This window comes from Ammospiza caudacuta, chromosome 1, assembly GCF_027887145.1.
Source record: "Ammospiza caudacuta isolate bAmmCau1 chromosome 1, bAmmCau1.pri, whole genome shotgun sequence".
NCBI lineage: Eukaryota > Metazoa > Chordata > Aves > Passeriformes > Passerellidae > Ammospiza > Ammospiza caudacuta.
The window spans coordinates 8,197,681-8,213,831 of record NC_080593.1 but is presented as its reverse complement, the minus strand read 5'-3'; the positions used below and the strand labels follow the sequence as shown (position 1 = coordinate 8,213,831).

The window sequence follows — 16,151 nt, the reverse complement described above, 5'->3', positions numbered from 1 at the left end:
TGAAACCCAAGTCATTTTCTGCTTTACTGATCCAACTGCAAGAGAGCTGTGAAATTCAGCTACTTGTCATAGAAAATACTTACAATTTTTTTGTTTTCTATTAATATTGTTGAACTGTTGGTTTCAACATTCCTCAGAATCACTGTGCCATTCTGGTTTCTATAAATGAATTCATTATCTGCAAGGAGGAAAACAAAATGTCATTAAGGAAATCTGAAATTGTGTTTGTGTGGAACCTAATTATGGACTTAAAGCCAAAAGTACTGCTGGGAACTTCTTTCTGAAGAACTCAAATTATTTTTTAACACAGCCATTGCTAAAAGTGGCTTTGAGGACAGCCATAAAATGATGTGGTTGGTGTTTGTCACATGTTTGTTGTGCCACACTTTCCCTGAGATGAATGCAAGAGTGACCTGGTTTGAATGTACATACACAGCATGCTCTATAGTTAGTGTGGAAAACAAGGTATAAAACCCCCATTCTTTATGATTAAAGGCTTCTCAGTTCCACAGTCTCTGTAGGAGTTGAATAAGCCTGGAAAATCTCTGAAAGGGAAAGGCAAATGACCCCCTAACAAAGCAGATTCTGGAACCTTAATATTGCGCTCCAACTCTGACATTTGTGCTGCAGACTTATGCCAGCAGGAGAAATATGCAGAGAAATCACCATTTGCACATGAAACAAGGCAAATCCTCTCGTCTCTGTGCACTTTGGGACTGCTCCAGCTCTCAAGACAGGTGGACAAGAAGAAAAATACTGGAGACAGTGTCCAGCTCTCAAAGCACACAGCCTGCCTGACAGAAAGGCTGGGGCAGGCATATGAAAGGGACTCCAAATGAGGGTTAGGTAGCAGGGCAAAGGTTCAGGATTAAAAACATTACAACAATAAAGGGATGTCATAAACTGAAGTTCAAGTCTGATCAGTGCTTACATGCACTGCCCTGCAGATAAAACACAAAACTTAAGTCCCAAGCACTCTGCCATTAAAGGAATCAGCAGTTTTTCTTGGCACAGGACTAGGGTTATGGTTTATTTGCAGCTTGGCTAAACTGAGAATTTATGGATTCTACCAAACCTCTGCTTTCTTTCTCTGATGTCACCAAACCTCAAGTTCCAGCTAGTGAAACAATTCCTCACCACCTACCATTATGGTGGCTGCCCCAGGAGTGTCACCATGATACAACAAGGGCTAGGGACATGTGTGTGGGAGGATAGAATGTAGGAAAATAAAGATAGTGCGGAAGGTGATCTCACACCTGAGGAGTTGCAGCTGTACTGATCCCAAAGATCAGGAACAGGCCTGCCCTTAACAGGCCACAGCTGTGTCCAATAAGAAGAAGAGTGCTACAAAAGAGGGGGTTAGCTGGCTGGGGAGAGAGTTGGAGTTTGTTGGTTGTGCTGAAGAAGGAGGAGTCAGTGCTGTGAGGAGCTGCCTATGAGAAATCACTGGGAAGGTGTGGAACTTTTGCGATAAGATGGCAACAATCATGAGAAATCACTAAGGTATGGGAGCTTTGCTATAAGATAACAACACATGTGGATGGTTTAACATTACACATAGGATGTCCTGGAATGAGTCAAAGTTGAGTTGAAACCCTCTAGGAGGGGTACAAGCACAAACCCAGCTCACTGTACCTGCAGAGGTGTGCACTGCCCAGTTGGGGTTACCTGCTAAAGGCAACACTGGGTTTGGAGAATTGGTTCTTTCAAAACTTAGGGGTACAGACCTAGCATGCTCCTAATTCATGTTCCAGTCTTTTATTTCCAACCTGGTCATGGTAATCCTCATCACAGTCACTAACCAGTTTTATAAAATGCTCTGAAGGTGCAGATGAAAATCTACCCTCTACTTCTTGCTGTCAATTAAAAAAAAAAAAAAAAATCTCCTCCTCCATATCACAGATTTACACATAAGTGGAGGAAGAAGAAATCTTCCCTGAGACTGCATGGATCAGATTCTGGAAAGGCAAATGGTTGCTGCAATACAGTTGATCCTCTCAAAACCACAAGGTTTTAGAGACACTAAGATTCTCAGAATCCAAATCAGAGCAGCAGCCCTGCAGATTCATAGGCAAAGTTCTCAAAGTAAAACTCTTTTTAAAATTATGGAATAAATTGTATCAGAAACGTCTGTCTTGAATAAAAAAAAAAAAAGGATCTGAATTAGATTGACTTACATTTATCTTTAATGTATTCCTTCATACAATTTATGACTGAACAAACTAAGAAACTTAAACTTAAGAACTGATTGAACAGAGCCAGGACAGAAGTCAAAAAAGTCATAAGCAGTATGGAGAAGATAAATAAGGGATGCTCATTCCCTTCCTTTTCCAGAATAAATACTGGAAGGCAGCAGATGACGCCAGCCAGGGTCAGGTTCAACACAAATAAATGGGATTATTTCTTCATGCTGAAGGCAAACAAACTGTGGAAGTCACAGTCCCAGAGCAGGTGCCAGGGCTGCAGGTGGATCCAAATTAGAATTAGAAAAATGGAAGTAAAATCCCTCAAAGATTAGATTTCTTGAAGGGGAATGCTTTTCAGGAAGCTCAGGAACCAGCCCTTGGGAGGGACTAAAGGAATATCCTGAATCCTCAACTTGAGAGATTTGCCTACATTTCAGAATCTTCCCTTGTCCTAGCCCTTATGCCAGAAGAGAAAATCCCTGGGGTTTGATCCAGCACTAGCTTATTTACAACTCTAACTTCCAGCTTCTGTGTCCAGATCCTTAAGAAAAGTGTTTATGCCAACAATTTAGGAAGTGAGGCAATAAAAGATTTAATGTTCTGTACATACCTGGTCTTTATATACTCAGGCCACAAAGGCTGAAGCATTATTTGTTATAAGAGGAAATTATGCAGACTAAATTTTTATTTTCCAGAAATATTTTGGGCATTCCAGGAAAAAAAAAAAAAAAGGAAAACAGAGACAGACTATTACCTAATTATCAGACATGTTGAAAAATATTACTGGTTTAATAAATCACCCTCTGTCAACAGCACAGAATGTTTTCCAATCCACACAAAGTTCCAGACAGAAATAAAAATCATGTTTTAGGCATGGCCAGCAAAACATTTGGATAATTGTAAGGCTCTCAGGATATTTCCTAATTACAGAAAAGAAAAGAGCAATGAAATTCAGCTCCAAGTTCAGAACATAGGTAAAGTAGCCTATTAATCTAATGAGTCTATGAAGCTGTTTCTTGAACATTGCAGGAGCTGATGGAAGTCACATTACTGCCCATAATGACATTGCTACCAAATTTTATTGCTCCTTATGCTCCAAAAAGCCCCTCATAACATTTTAATAAACTATGAAACTTCAAGATTACATAAGAGTTGTTCCATGGTTGGAAGTAGGTGATAACAGACTTTCCCATTATTTCTTAAACCGTAACAAGTTTAAAATCAGGTGTTAATCTGCCACATGTACTTTTAGAACGCATAAAAAAAGAAATAAATGAAGCAATGCTGATTTGTTAGGGCTCTAAATCTTGCCATTATATTCAAAACCAGCCATCAACACATTGTCTGAGTTAATGAACAGAAAATTGGTCTGTTAAAGAGAAGAACAAATTGATCTGCATTATACTCCAAACAAAACACTGTGAAGTTTAGCTGGGTCTCAGTCCTCAAAAGATGAATAATATTCCTGGACTTCTGTGATTTGTTCCAGTGCAAGAACATTTTTTTAAATGGGACATACCTCAATCAAAGACAGAAAGCAATGCAGTGGCCTCTGTCTGTAATGAGTTCTGTCCAGCAAGCTGATGAGGATTTGCAGCCTGATTTATAGTTGTCACCAGAGCTGATAAAGGTCATCACTGTATCTCATTTTTTATATCTGCCTTTCTTTGGGGCTGGTATTCAGGATAAATGATGCCGAAAATTATAATTTTCAGGCATGCAGCCATTTGTTCAATTTCTTCAATCTTTCTTGGATTTTTTCCATCTGTTCTTCACCAGAGAAGTCATGGATGTCCCATCCCTGGAGGTGTTCAAGGCCAGGATGGTTGGAGCTTTGAGCAATCTAGTCTAGGGAAAGGTGTCCAGTGGGGTTGGAACTGGGTGCTCTTTAAGGTTTCTAACCCAAACCTCTCTCTGATTCTATGATTCAATAGCAAAATTCACTTTTCCAACTCCTCACCTCTCTTTCAACTTCCAGGAAATTGTCTGGGTGGTATATCACATTTTCTGCCTGTGAATGTAAGCACAGGTGTGTGGTCACACTTGGAAAAAAGTGACTGATTGCAAAAAACAACGATTCCCAGAAATAATGGATCAGCCTTGAGGCTCTACAGAGCCAGTGCAGAGGATTAGGGAGGCCTGGGGAGAAACTTTTAAAAACCTGCCAAGCAGAACAGGTGAAATCATAAACCCCATCTGCTTCTCTGTCTTGAATTCAGTCAGGAAACGCACAGGCAGAGAAAACAGACCCAGGGAGAGGGAGCTCATGGCCCTTGAAGTCACTGAGCCCTCCCCAGGAACAGCACAGACAGAATACCAGACAAAACAGCTCACCACAGAGGACAAGAAGGTTTGGGACAACTTCACTTCTAGCAGGACTAAGTCTGAGTGCAAAGAATTTGAAGGAACTACATCCATTGACAAAAACACAGCATCAGTGCCCAAAAATTTAGTGCAGTAAAGCTTGTCTCAAGTCCACATTACCAGAGAGGAGAGACTGGTTTATAAAACATTAGCAGGACCATGCCTGTGAGGGAAACTTTCATTATTTGTGAGAGATTATGGGAAGCAGAAAGTAAAACTGAGCAATAAAATATGAAAACAAACAAAAAAATTAAATCCATCTCTAAAAAATATTTTAATGAAATTGTAATTTTCTATAATTTTTATAACTGATGAATGAAAAGTAGACAAAAAAGGTTATGAAATTCACATGCATCAAGTCAGCAGCAAGAGACAGTGAAAGAGAGAAGGTAGAGTCAGAATTGTTAAGGCCACTCCAGTCTTAGATCAACAGATTTGAGGAAAAGGCAACTTCTTAAGCCCTGAACAACAGACATGAAAGATAATTGAATGAATCTCAGTATGATGAAAGCCAGCATCGAGGGAATTGTAATTTTCAATCCCTAAGATTAAGGAAGATTGGTGAATAAAGGAAATTTGAGTCCTGAGGTTGTTCTAAGCCATTTCAGATAAATGAGCCTCCAGACACCAGCAGGGTTGGCAAACATTACCCTGTGTCAGGAGAGCAGAGAGCAGCGGCTCCTGTGGGACCTCTGTGTCCCCTCCCGAGGGACAGAGGCCACTTTGCCCCAGGCCATGTGCAGGGATGCTGGGATGGAGCTCTGCACTGGCACAGCAAATGTCACAGGGCCACCAAGCAATCACTGGCACCCTTCTGTCCTTCCTCATGGGGGAAAAAAGAATGGTTTTGGGTTTTTAATGACCCAAAGCAGTCAGATCTTTGGTGTTTTACACCTGAAGGAGTCTTGCAGGAGCCCTGCAGCCCTGCCCAGAGTGGTGCTCAGCATCACTCAGCCCTTGGCCAGGCTGAGCCCACCCTCACTGAGGTGACAGCAGCACCTGAACCACCCAAGGGCTTCTTGGAGTCCTCCCAGGCAGGTATTGATTAGACACACCTGGATAACATTCACCATCTAACAAGATAACAGCAGGAAGTTTGCAATGGTAGGACAGATGTTTCTTCACAAAATTGGTATTTTCAACAGGATGTAGTACAGTTGTATTCCTTTGGAAAGATAAATGAGGATCAGGCAGTGGAGTTTAAAAAAAGAAATCTTCTGCTTGTTTAGCAGCTCAGCAAATTTTCTGAAGGGTCAGGTGAGCCCCAGAACTGAATTTCAGAGGCAGCAGTTCTGCAAAACTTCACCACACAGATCACAATGCAAAAGAAAAGCACAATCAGCCCCCAATGGAAGCCCATTCAGGTGTCCAGAGAGATGCAATCACAAGCTCAGGTGGAAAGAAGTCTGTTGGGATGATGCATTTAATGCTGTGATCTGTTGTTCTTTCAAGATGTGCTGCAGTGCATCTATTTGATATTTACAGCATGTACCCAACAAACAACTGCCTCTGAAATTCCCTCCCCAGAGCAGAAGCAAAGGCTGTTTTGATCTGAGCTGCTTCCCAGGGAGAAAATGCAGGGAAGGTTTCCCAGCCCCTGTCCCCTGGTGCCTGGGATAAAAAAGTGGGAGGCAAGGATCACAAATAGGGAAGAGCAGCAAAACCCCATTTCCATGCTCACAGCTTTATTGTGCCCTCAGTGAGCTCTCCTTAGGGATGGGCCCTGTAGAGTTTGGCATTTATAATTTTTCACAGCCCCTGCCACCACCCTGCCTCTTTTTCAATGCACCTACCCCCACCAGTAACACCTTTTTCTTCTGCCTTGCTACTTTGCCTGGAAGAAATAAATAAGAATTTCTTAGACTCTGCGATGCTGATACAAGGAGCAACAGGGGACACAGAACAGCTTGCCTTTAACAACATTGCTACAGCCTTTAATTCCAGGAGACAACTGGAATCTCATTTTTAGCTTTCTGCCATTATGGGTCATTATCCTTTTACTGTTCCCAGCACTTTTTTCACCACATGCAAAGCTGAAAGAAAAACTTCTTTAAATAGGTGATTTACTATAATCTAGCTAAATACTGTATAACACATTGAATTGGTATATTAAGTAAGTGCAACAAGACAGAATGTGCTTTATTATGTAAGAAGTGGTTTTAATTGCTCATCATCTCAATGCAGTTTCACTTGGTGCACCAATATAGTGCTTTTACAGTAGTACCAGTAAAATAAAACACAATTATAGCTCAGGAAAATTCCCACATCAACGTGCATCTCTAGCAGGCTTGTAAATTAACTTGTCAGAAGCTCCAAGACATTGAGTCTTGGGAAAACTTAAAACTATAAAAAATCAGCAATGCTGGTGTGTTTCTCTTTTTTATCTAATCCTAATTCTTTCAAGATTCAAGCCAAAAAAGAAAAAAAACAAAACAACATTAGTTCAACATCAAGCCTGAAATACAGGCAGAGCACACCTTTGACATTTGGGTCCTAAATTTGAAACCAGGTAAAATTCTGCTCCTTCCTAATTTGAGAAGATGAACTCCTCCTCAAAGAGCCCCAGTCTGGGAACTCTCTGGTGTTATATTCACATTTTTTGAAAAATCCCTTCACCCAGGATTTTTCTCCTGGGAAGCTGGGAAGCCTCAGAGAAAAGTGAAAACAATAATTATCTCATTTGCTTCTCCTGTGTTTTGCTCATGTGGAATGTGTTTGAAGATTGTTTCTCCACAGGTGATTGTTTCATTGGTTTCTGGTGTGAATGTTTTCATTCATTGGTCAATCAGGGCCAAGCTGTGTCAGGACTCTGGAGAGAGTCACGAGTTTTCATTATTTTGTTTTCACCTTTCTGTAAATATGCTTTCTGTATTCTTTAGTATAGTTTAGTATAGCATTCTTTAATATAATATAGTATCATAAAATATTAAATTAGCCTTCTGAGGACATGGAGTCAAATTCATCATTCCTTCCATCATCTGGGAGAAACACAAATACAATCCTGTGGGCTCAGATAATGACTCAGTGGCACAGGCATGAAGAGCTGAAATGCATGTGAGAAACTGAGACCTTGTTTCAACTTCAACTTACTCCTTTCCAACTCCTATCTGCTTTTATAACATATAGAGGGGCAAAAAGAGAGACACTACAATTAGGCAAAAACTGAATGAGATACTCTCTGGTCTAAATCCATTTTTATTCCATCTAGGGGAAACCATCTTTATTACAAAACTGCTGCAAAACCTTAACAACAGCAGTGCAACCTCACACCTTGCTGCTTGGTGCCCTCAATTTATCTTTCTAATGCCTGGGGGGAGGAGTGGAATGCACCACACTGAGATGACTTTGGTGTATTCCAGAGCTGAGAAATCTCCCTCAAAAATTCTCTGCCATCTCACTCTCCTGTTCAGCTGTGCATGTGCTCTTCAAATGCTGGATGTTCTAGGAGGAGAAGTGATGACCCCTGGGTTACTGGACAGCTGGAGACAGCAGATTACACTCATCCCTTTGATTCCCTGCTGGGAACATTTCACATTCAACACAGGCCAGAAGCAATTTAACCCCAGACAACTATTTTCCCAGAAAATGGCCCTTAATGCTTTTATCCACACCCTGCATATTTTTCACAGTTTCATCATGCAACTGAAGACAGAAAAAAAGAAAAGTGCAGCCAACAAGCAGGAGGAATCAGCTTATCCCAGCTCCATGAAGGGACTGGGGTGGGTGCACAGCCCCAAATACACAATGGCACAGATTTCACTGGGAAAATAATAATTCCAGAGCTTTTCCCACTGTAGTTTCTAGCTCAGATGGGAGCCCAAGTCACCACTGCTGCTGGTGGCACCCAGCTTGGCTGTTCCATGCAGGGACACTGCTCCAAGCCCTCCCTGGTTGTGCCCCAGTCCCAGGGCAGCATCACCCAGTGACCTCCCTGTTCTCTGCCAAAGGCACCAGGTCTGTTCTGCCTCATTTGGTTTGGCTTTGCACGGGGGAGTGCATGATCCAAAGTGTTGCACCTAAATGTAATAATCCACTTGACACTGAGGAAAAAAAAGGAATCCATGAATAAATTTTCATTACAATGTGATCCCACAGCTCGCTTACTTAATTTCTCTGTGCATTCCCTTGCCTCCTTCTCTTTGCCCCTAAACAAATTGCACTTGTTAATGGCCATGATGGGCAGGAAGAACATATAAAGTGTTTTTTCTTGCTTTTCATTATTACTATCATGGGAAGATTACTTGAATTTCAGTGCAGACTGAAGGAGATTGCTGTATGTTAACAAGCAGATATGCTTTGTGTGCAGCTACAGGTGAAGTTTTAATTATCTTTGTGTGCAATATTTCACAGTCCCTCTTATATCAGCCTGTCATTTCAGATGTGTCTGGTGAGGAATGATTGTGATAAAGTCTAACTTCATGTGTGAGGAGTCTGTCAGAGTCATGGCCACCACCCTGACCTCAGGCTTTTGAAAATCAAGGCAGACAAGAGATGAAATCCAAGACCCCAATACACATTTTGGTTACTATCACTGTGATATTTTATGAAAAATCTCTTTGCCAGGATTTCTTCTCCTGGGAAGATGAGAAGCCTCAGCTTCTCTCTGTTTTGCTGCTTGAGAATGTGGTCTGGAGATTGTTTATCAAAACATGTGAATCTTTTTAATTAATGGCCAATCACAGCCAGCTGTGTTGGACTCTCTGAGTTAGTCACAGGTTTTGATTATTTTTTTCTAGCCTTCTGTCTGTATCCTTTCTCTTTCTTTAGTAATATAATATAATATAATATAATATAATATAATATAATATAATATAATATAATATAATATAATATAATATAATATAATATAATATATCATAAAATAATAAATCAGCCTTCTGAGAACTTGGAGTCAAATTCTCATCTCTCACTTTGTCCTGGGGACCCTCACAACACAACAGGTTATCAGTGCATTATTTCTGGTTTTGGAGTAGTCACAAGAGGGCACTCTGCTACAGAGCCAATGGGAACACTTTCAACACTTGCAAAGAACCATTAATAATAATTAGTTTGGTGCTGGGCAGGAGACTGGTGTGCTGAGTGAGATGGCACTGAGGGAAGGAAATGGCACCTGGGTGAGAACAGTCTTCCTGCACCCAGCTGCAAGGGAGACACTAATGGAGAAACACTTTGCAATTATTGATAAAATCCTACTGTTTTTAAACCAACTGATGATGGAATGAAAAAAAAAATCATGTCAGCTAAGCAGGGGGGTGAGGCAATAGGAGAGGCTGCCCAGAGAAGCCGTGGTTGCCCCATCCCTGGAAGTGTTAAAGGGTGGGTTGGATGGAGCTCTGAGGAACTTGGTTTAGTGAATATGTCCTTGCGCATGGCAGGGGGTCGGAAATGGATGATCTTTCATTTCCCCTCCAACCCAAACCATTCTATGATTCCATGATGAGTGAGGAGCTTTTCCTTAGCATGGCACATTGGTTTGGTTTGCCTGCAGTTGCTGGGTCAGCTCTTACACAGAGTCCTCACCAAACCCCAGAAAAGATTCCTGAATTCCCTATTTCACTTCTTGCTCCTTTTCCTCTCTCTACCATGGAACCAACATCATCCACCTGTTACTGCCTTTGTTCTATTGATTTTGAAGCACCAGCAGTTCTAAGAAGAGATCTGTGCTGATGCTGGTGCAGGACCAAAAGGGTTGATATGAACATCTGGTTCAAGTGCAATGGATGAGAAATAGTTACACCAAAAAAAAATGATTGCTCCTTCCTTCCAATTCTCATGAACCTTCTGTCCAAAATTACCTTCTCAATGGGTTAAGAACTTTCAGCAGAGGAGATTAAATCCAATGAATGCCCTTATTCCATGAAAAGAGCTTGACTTCTTCATATTTTTTCCTTATTTTCTATCCTTACATAACTTCGTAATAACTCGGGGCAATTCTTTTTATTGTGCATTTCCATGCTTCTGTCATGCTCTTAATCTTTCTCTGGACCATTTCTATTCCCATTACAATCTATCTTTTTTGGAGGGAGCAACCCAAGCTCACTCCAGTGATCAAGGTGATATCCCTCAAACTGGATAAAAAAAAGGCTGTTCTCAGTATTTTTCTCTCCTGAGTATAGCTCAATATTGTTTCTCCTAAAAAAGTTGATTGCAACAGAAAATTGATTACGCTCTCAGTTTCCTGCCCTGGAAGAAGGAAAACAAATAGAAACTATGGAATTCTAATAATCCCTCTCCTGTTTTCTTATTCAAAGCCTTCTGGCTTGATAGTTTAGCTATATTATCCATTCTGTGCCAATTAGGGAAAAAATCAGAAATATTATAATTATTGGTGTATATTTTTTAAAATATCTTTCTTTGTGAGGCATTAACATTAGAAAATCCTTAACAAGGATTTATGTTATGTTAAAGGTTAATGTTGTGCCTGCTGTTGTGTTTGGTATCAGCTTCAAGGCAAAAGGTAATGGCAAACTCTTAGAAATGCTGCCCCTGAAACTGACACCTGGAAGAAGGAAACTATAGAATATATGGAGAACATATATCTATATATATAGATATAGATATATAGATATATAGACATATAGATATGTGTGTGTGTGTGCATATGTATATGGATATACATCTCAATTTATATATATGTATATACAATATTTGCTTTGTATATACATGTATATATTTATATATATGTATATATATACATATATATATGTATTCTTGGGCATATATATACATATATATGCATACATATACGTATATATATACACATATATATACCTATATATATGTATATATACATACATAAATAATATATAAAAATAAATAAACAACATGCCTTTATGATAAAGGTTAATTTGGTTTGAGGCCATTTCTTATGCCTGCTGCTGTATTTGGTATCAGCTTCAAGGTAAAAGGTAACAGCAAACTCTTACAAATGCTGCCCCTGAAACTGAGACCTGGAAGAAGGAAAATATGGAATACATGGAGAATACATATATATGTGTGTGTATATATATATGTATATATATATATATATGTGTGTGTGTGTGTGTGTGTATATATATGTATATATATGTATATATATATGTGTGTGTGTATATATGTGTATATATATATGTGTGTGTGTATATATATGTATATACATATAAATGTATGTATATATATATGCATATATATATTTGCTTTGTATATACATGCATATTTGTGTATATATACATATATACATATGTATTCTTGGGAATATATCTACATATATATGCATATATATACATATATACATGTATATATGCATACACACACACACATATACATACATACATACACACATATATTCTCTTGGCCATGTTTTAAAGAAGTGTTTTAAGATTTTTTTTTACATCACTGTTCACAGCCTACTTTTCCTGGGAAGGAGAACAAGGAAAGAAAAGATACCTGCACAATTTTAATAAGCATTTTGGCTTATATATGAGTATTCCAAGCAGTTTGTCTTGTAAAAATGAGTCAGTCCATGAGCTGAGGCAGCAGCAGCCAGTGGAAACTGCTGCCCACGGCCCAGGAGCAGGAGCAGGCCTAGCCGTGGGCTGCTGTCCACCAGGAAATGGGAAAATTGACTGCTGAGCACAGAATAAGTGTTTATTAGCTTGGTAAAAAATTAGAGCATTGGGAAAAATTTCTGGGGAGAATTGGTGGATTTTAGGTGTTCGTTCAAGTCTTGATGGTTCTTTTCAGTCTGCCTGAAGGCACCACGTTGCTTGGCAAGGCCAAGACTTCCAGCCAGACCCTGGAATGGTTTACTCTGCATACATGACCACATGGAACATAACTGCAATAAGGACACAATATCTCTGAACTGCTGGATTCACCACCTTTCAACGTGGAGTCAATTTTTATAGAGTCAATTTCATGCCAATAAATAATGATTTATCTAATAGATCCAGACTTTTGCCCATTATGGAGGAAATGCTTCTGAACTGATGATTTTTTAACTTTTCTTGGTTTCAACACTGCCTTCTTACTAGACTTTGTTTACACAAAACTTTTTTTACCCCTGCCATTCTGCATTCCCTGGAAAGCTAAAATGCTTTGAGGGTGATTACCCAATCTTTGTCAATTATTTTGAAACCTAAGCATTGAAAGACAGGTATAAAGCTTCAAAAGAACCTGATATTTTAAAAACATCTTTTCAAATGCTATTAAATGAATTTTTCTCCATTTACCTCCAGAAAAGTTTAACATTTGAAGGACCATTTAGAAATAATCATGATAATATCTCTGAATACTAAAAATGTTTTTATTCATTACATTTATTTTTTGAATCAAAGTAGAGTATTTTTGTGTGCTGCCTTCCCCAGAGGCTGGGACTTTGTCAAGTAGCAAAAGGAAAATAAACCCAGCAGACCCAGTGCAGATTTCACATGAAACTATGAAGCTCTGCTGGGGACCTGGATCACACGATTTTATGACTTCATGATTACTTGGTGTGGCATGATTTGGTACAGGAACCTAAAGATTTTAACACACACAGCAAAATAATCTGGCTTTGCTTTAAGGTCAAACAAATTACACTGCATGCATACATTTGTCTTCAAGTGTCATGAAACTCAAAATAATTTGAACATTTTGAGAAGTTAACTCAGACACTTCTGTGCACCCGTTGCATGTAGTTCCCACCCCATCTTCTCCAAAATTACACATTTGAGGTGGAAAACATTTTTGCAAAGTCCTGATCTAAGACTGACCAAGCAAAGCAAATAGAAACAAGCTCCCAAGAACCCTTCCTCTTGCAATAGGTGTTAGGTCAGTGATACTCATTAATGGGAGAAATGCTGGATGCAAGAGGCTCTGGAGGGTGCTTGGAAAGTGTCTCAGAAGATAAAAATATTTTTGGCAAATAAACAGAAAATATACAGGAGGAACTGAGGATTCTGAGCTAAAAAGTGAGAGAAGTTCATTTCCCTCTTACTTATTCTTGTGCACACACATCTTGCCTTCCATGGAAACAGGATTTTGGGCTGGGCAAACCTTTGGTCTCCTGTGCTCTTAATTGAATTTCCACTGATGTGAGGTTTTAAAGTATAATTACATTCCCTTGATCAATGATAATTATCTCATTATACATTTCTTTTAATGAATTATATAACTCTGGGACTATTTCTTGTTTAAAAAAAGCGTTTTCCCTACATTGAACATCTTAATCCAGTCAGGAGATCCAAGATCACTGGGGACTTTTTCTTAGATAAGTAAATCTTTGCCTGCTACATTTTCAGTTACAAGACTTGATATGAAATTTAATCACCAGAAATACAGTATTTCCTGTCTTCAAATTATTTAATTATGTATCTCAGCATATATTTATTTAATGTTCATTAATAGGAACAAGTAGAATACACACTGCTTTAATTAATACTTGGTAAGCATTCAGTGTTCAACAAGTGTCCAAGACCAGTGGAGCAAGCTCTGGGAAAGCTTCTGAGTCAGGAAAATGTTCTTTTCACCAAGTAAAAATCTCCAAGAAGCAATCAAAGTTGGGCAGGGCAGCATGAAATACAGAAAATTGCCTTGATTAAAATATTCTAAAAAAAAAGTTTTAAAAAGTAAGCAAATTGCATCCTAGAAAACAAAAAGCTCCCAGGTATGGACTGTGTCAAAAGACAAACATTTCTGGAGATCACTACTGAAGGTATCAGCAGTGTGTTGTAATTTGGATCAATGGCTTAAGAAGAGGCCTGAACACCCCAAAGAGTTCTCCTTTCTCCATTGCCCTTTGCAGTCCTCACTTGAATGTGCTTTTTCCTCAGCACATCCTGCAATTATCCACCTCATTTGTTCCATCTGTGCTTTCCTGGGTGCTTATCTCTTAAGCTGTAGCCATGATATTTTCTGAAAAATCCCTTTTTTTAGGATTTTTCCTCCTGAGAAGCTGAGAAGCCTCAGGAACAAAATGTAAACAGTGGTTATCTGCTGCTGTGGAATGCAACAGGTGCATCTGGGATTGGTCTCATGTAGTTGTTTCTAATTAATGGCCAATCACAGTCAGCTGGCTCAGACTCTCTGTCCAAGACAGAAGCTTTTGTTATCATTCTTTCCTTTTCTATTCTTAGCTAGCCTTCTGATGAAATCCTTTCTTCTATTCTTTTAGTATAGTTTTAATATAATGCATATCATAAAATAATAAATCAAGCTTTCTGAAACATGGAGTCAGATCCTCGTTTCTTCCCTCATCCTCAGACCCCTGTGCACACTGTCACACTTAAGTGCCTCTTTCCTAAAATGTTTCCATCCTTAAATCCACCTGACTGTTAAGAAAACCTTCAGCAAGTCCGTGTAAACCCTCTTTCTTGACCTTCTTTTCCTACAGTTCAAAACTGAGTCTCCTTTCTATCTACCCACATTTTCTAAGCAGAGCTGGATCCAAGTAAAATAAAATTTCTTCCTCTCTCCAGAAGCAATCCTCCTCATGGTGAAACACTGCCAAGCTCCTGGGGAAGGGAGACCACCACCCTCTGCTGTGCCCTGCTTGCCCCATCACCCAGGAGCAGAGCACAGCTCCTGTTCCTCTCCCTCCTCTTGCCTGTGCTACATTCCTCTGAAAAGTCAAAGGAAGAAAATCAGCAACTTTATTTTAGTCCAAATTCAGCCAGCAGGAATGCAATTATTGCAATCATGGCCATCCTTTTTAAGGCTTATCACAGACAATTTTTGTCCCTGCAGTGTCCCCTTCCCCAAGGGCTGGGGACAGCTGGGAGCTCACCCTTACCTGGTTCACAGGTGTCAGCTGGGGAAGGGCATCTCTTCACTCTTCTTGCATCAATTCACATGGATTTTATAACTAACACCCACTGAGAGAACACCAAATCCCTCTCCCAGTTAAACTCCTGAAAAACCAGTGCCTTTCCTTCAGCTCTCAGAGCAGCAGGGTTTTGATTTCAAGCCACTTTGAACAGGATGAAAAAAAACCTGATCCTTTTCCCTTTTCCTGACTGGATTTAAACTGTTCAGCACACAGGCAGGACTGTGCATGTGGTTCTGTGTCTGTGGTTCAGTGACATCTCTGTTGTGAGCCACATTCTTCAAAGTCCCCCACAGATGCTACTGCTCCCTGTGACAGTGTTTCCTTCCCACTTCCATCCCTGCTGTTCTCTTTTTTTTTTTTTTTTTTTTTAATCAAAAGGCTCCCCACTGTGAATCCAGTGTCATTGCAGTACCTGCCTGGCTGGCAGCTGAAAGGACCCAGCACTGAATTTATCAGCTTTGCATTCACCACCAGGAAATGAGCCTAGAAATGCTGCAGTGCACCTCAGAGCAGCACACAGCTGATGGGGAGGAGCAAAGAGGGCAGCTTCAACATAATTCCCAGGGACTTCTATCTCAAATATACAGAGAAATTTGACACACAAAGGAGCCCAAATTGTTCTAGTTTTCACACACCTTTTACAACTTCAAATTATTCCCTGAAGCTGCTTCTTGCTGGCAGACACAGTCACGACAGGAGGCATTGCCTTGCTTCTGAGCTATTTTGAGGAAAAGCACTAATTTTAGTGGAGTAGGGCTTGAAATGGAAATGGGGAATCTGTTTTTGTTAATGGCTATAGAAAGTCTACAAAAACC

At 39.7% G+C, this 16,151-nt stretch overlaps 1 protein-coding gene across 3 annotated transcripts in view; it reads right to left on the bottom strand.

The window, feature by feature from the left end:
- Nucleotides 1-16,151, bottom strand: part of DPP6 (dipeptidyl peptidase like 6) — a 517,007-nt gene that overhangs the window by 145,466 nt on the left and 355,390 nt on the right. For all 3 annotated transcript variants that reach the window (XM_058820947.1, XM_058820930.1, XM_058820938.1), the window contains exon 4: nucleotides 84-178. In XM_058820947.1, coding sequence (XP_058676930.1) covers nucleotides 84-178 — 95 coding nt within the window. The remainder of the gene's footprint in view (nucleotides 1-83; nucleotides 179-16,151) is intronic.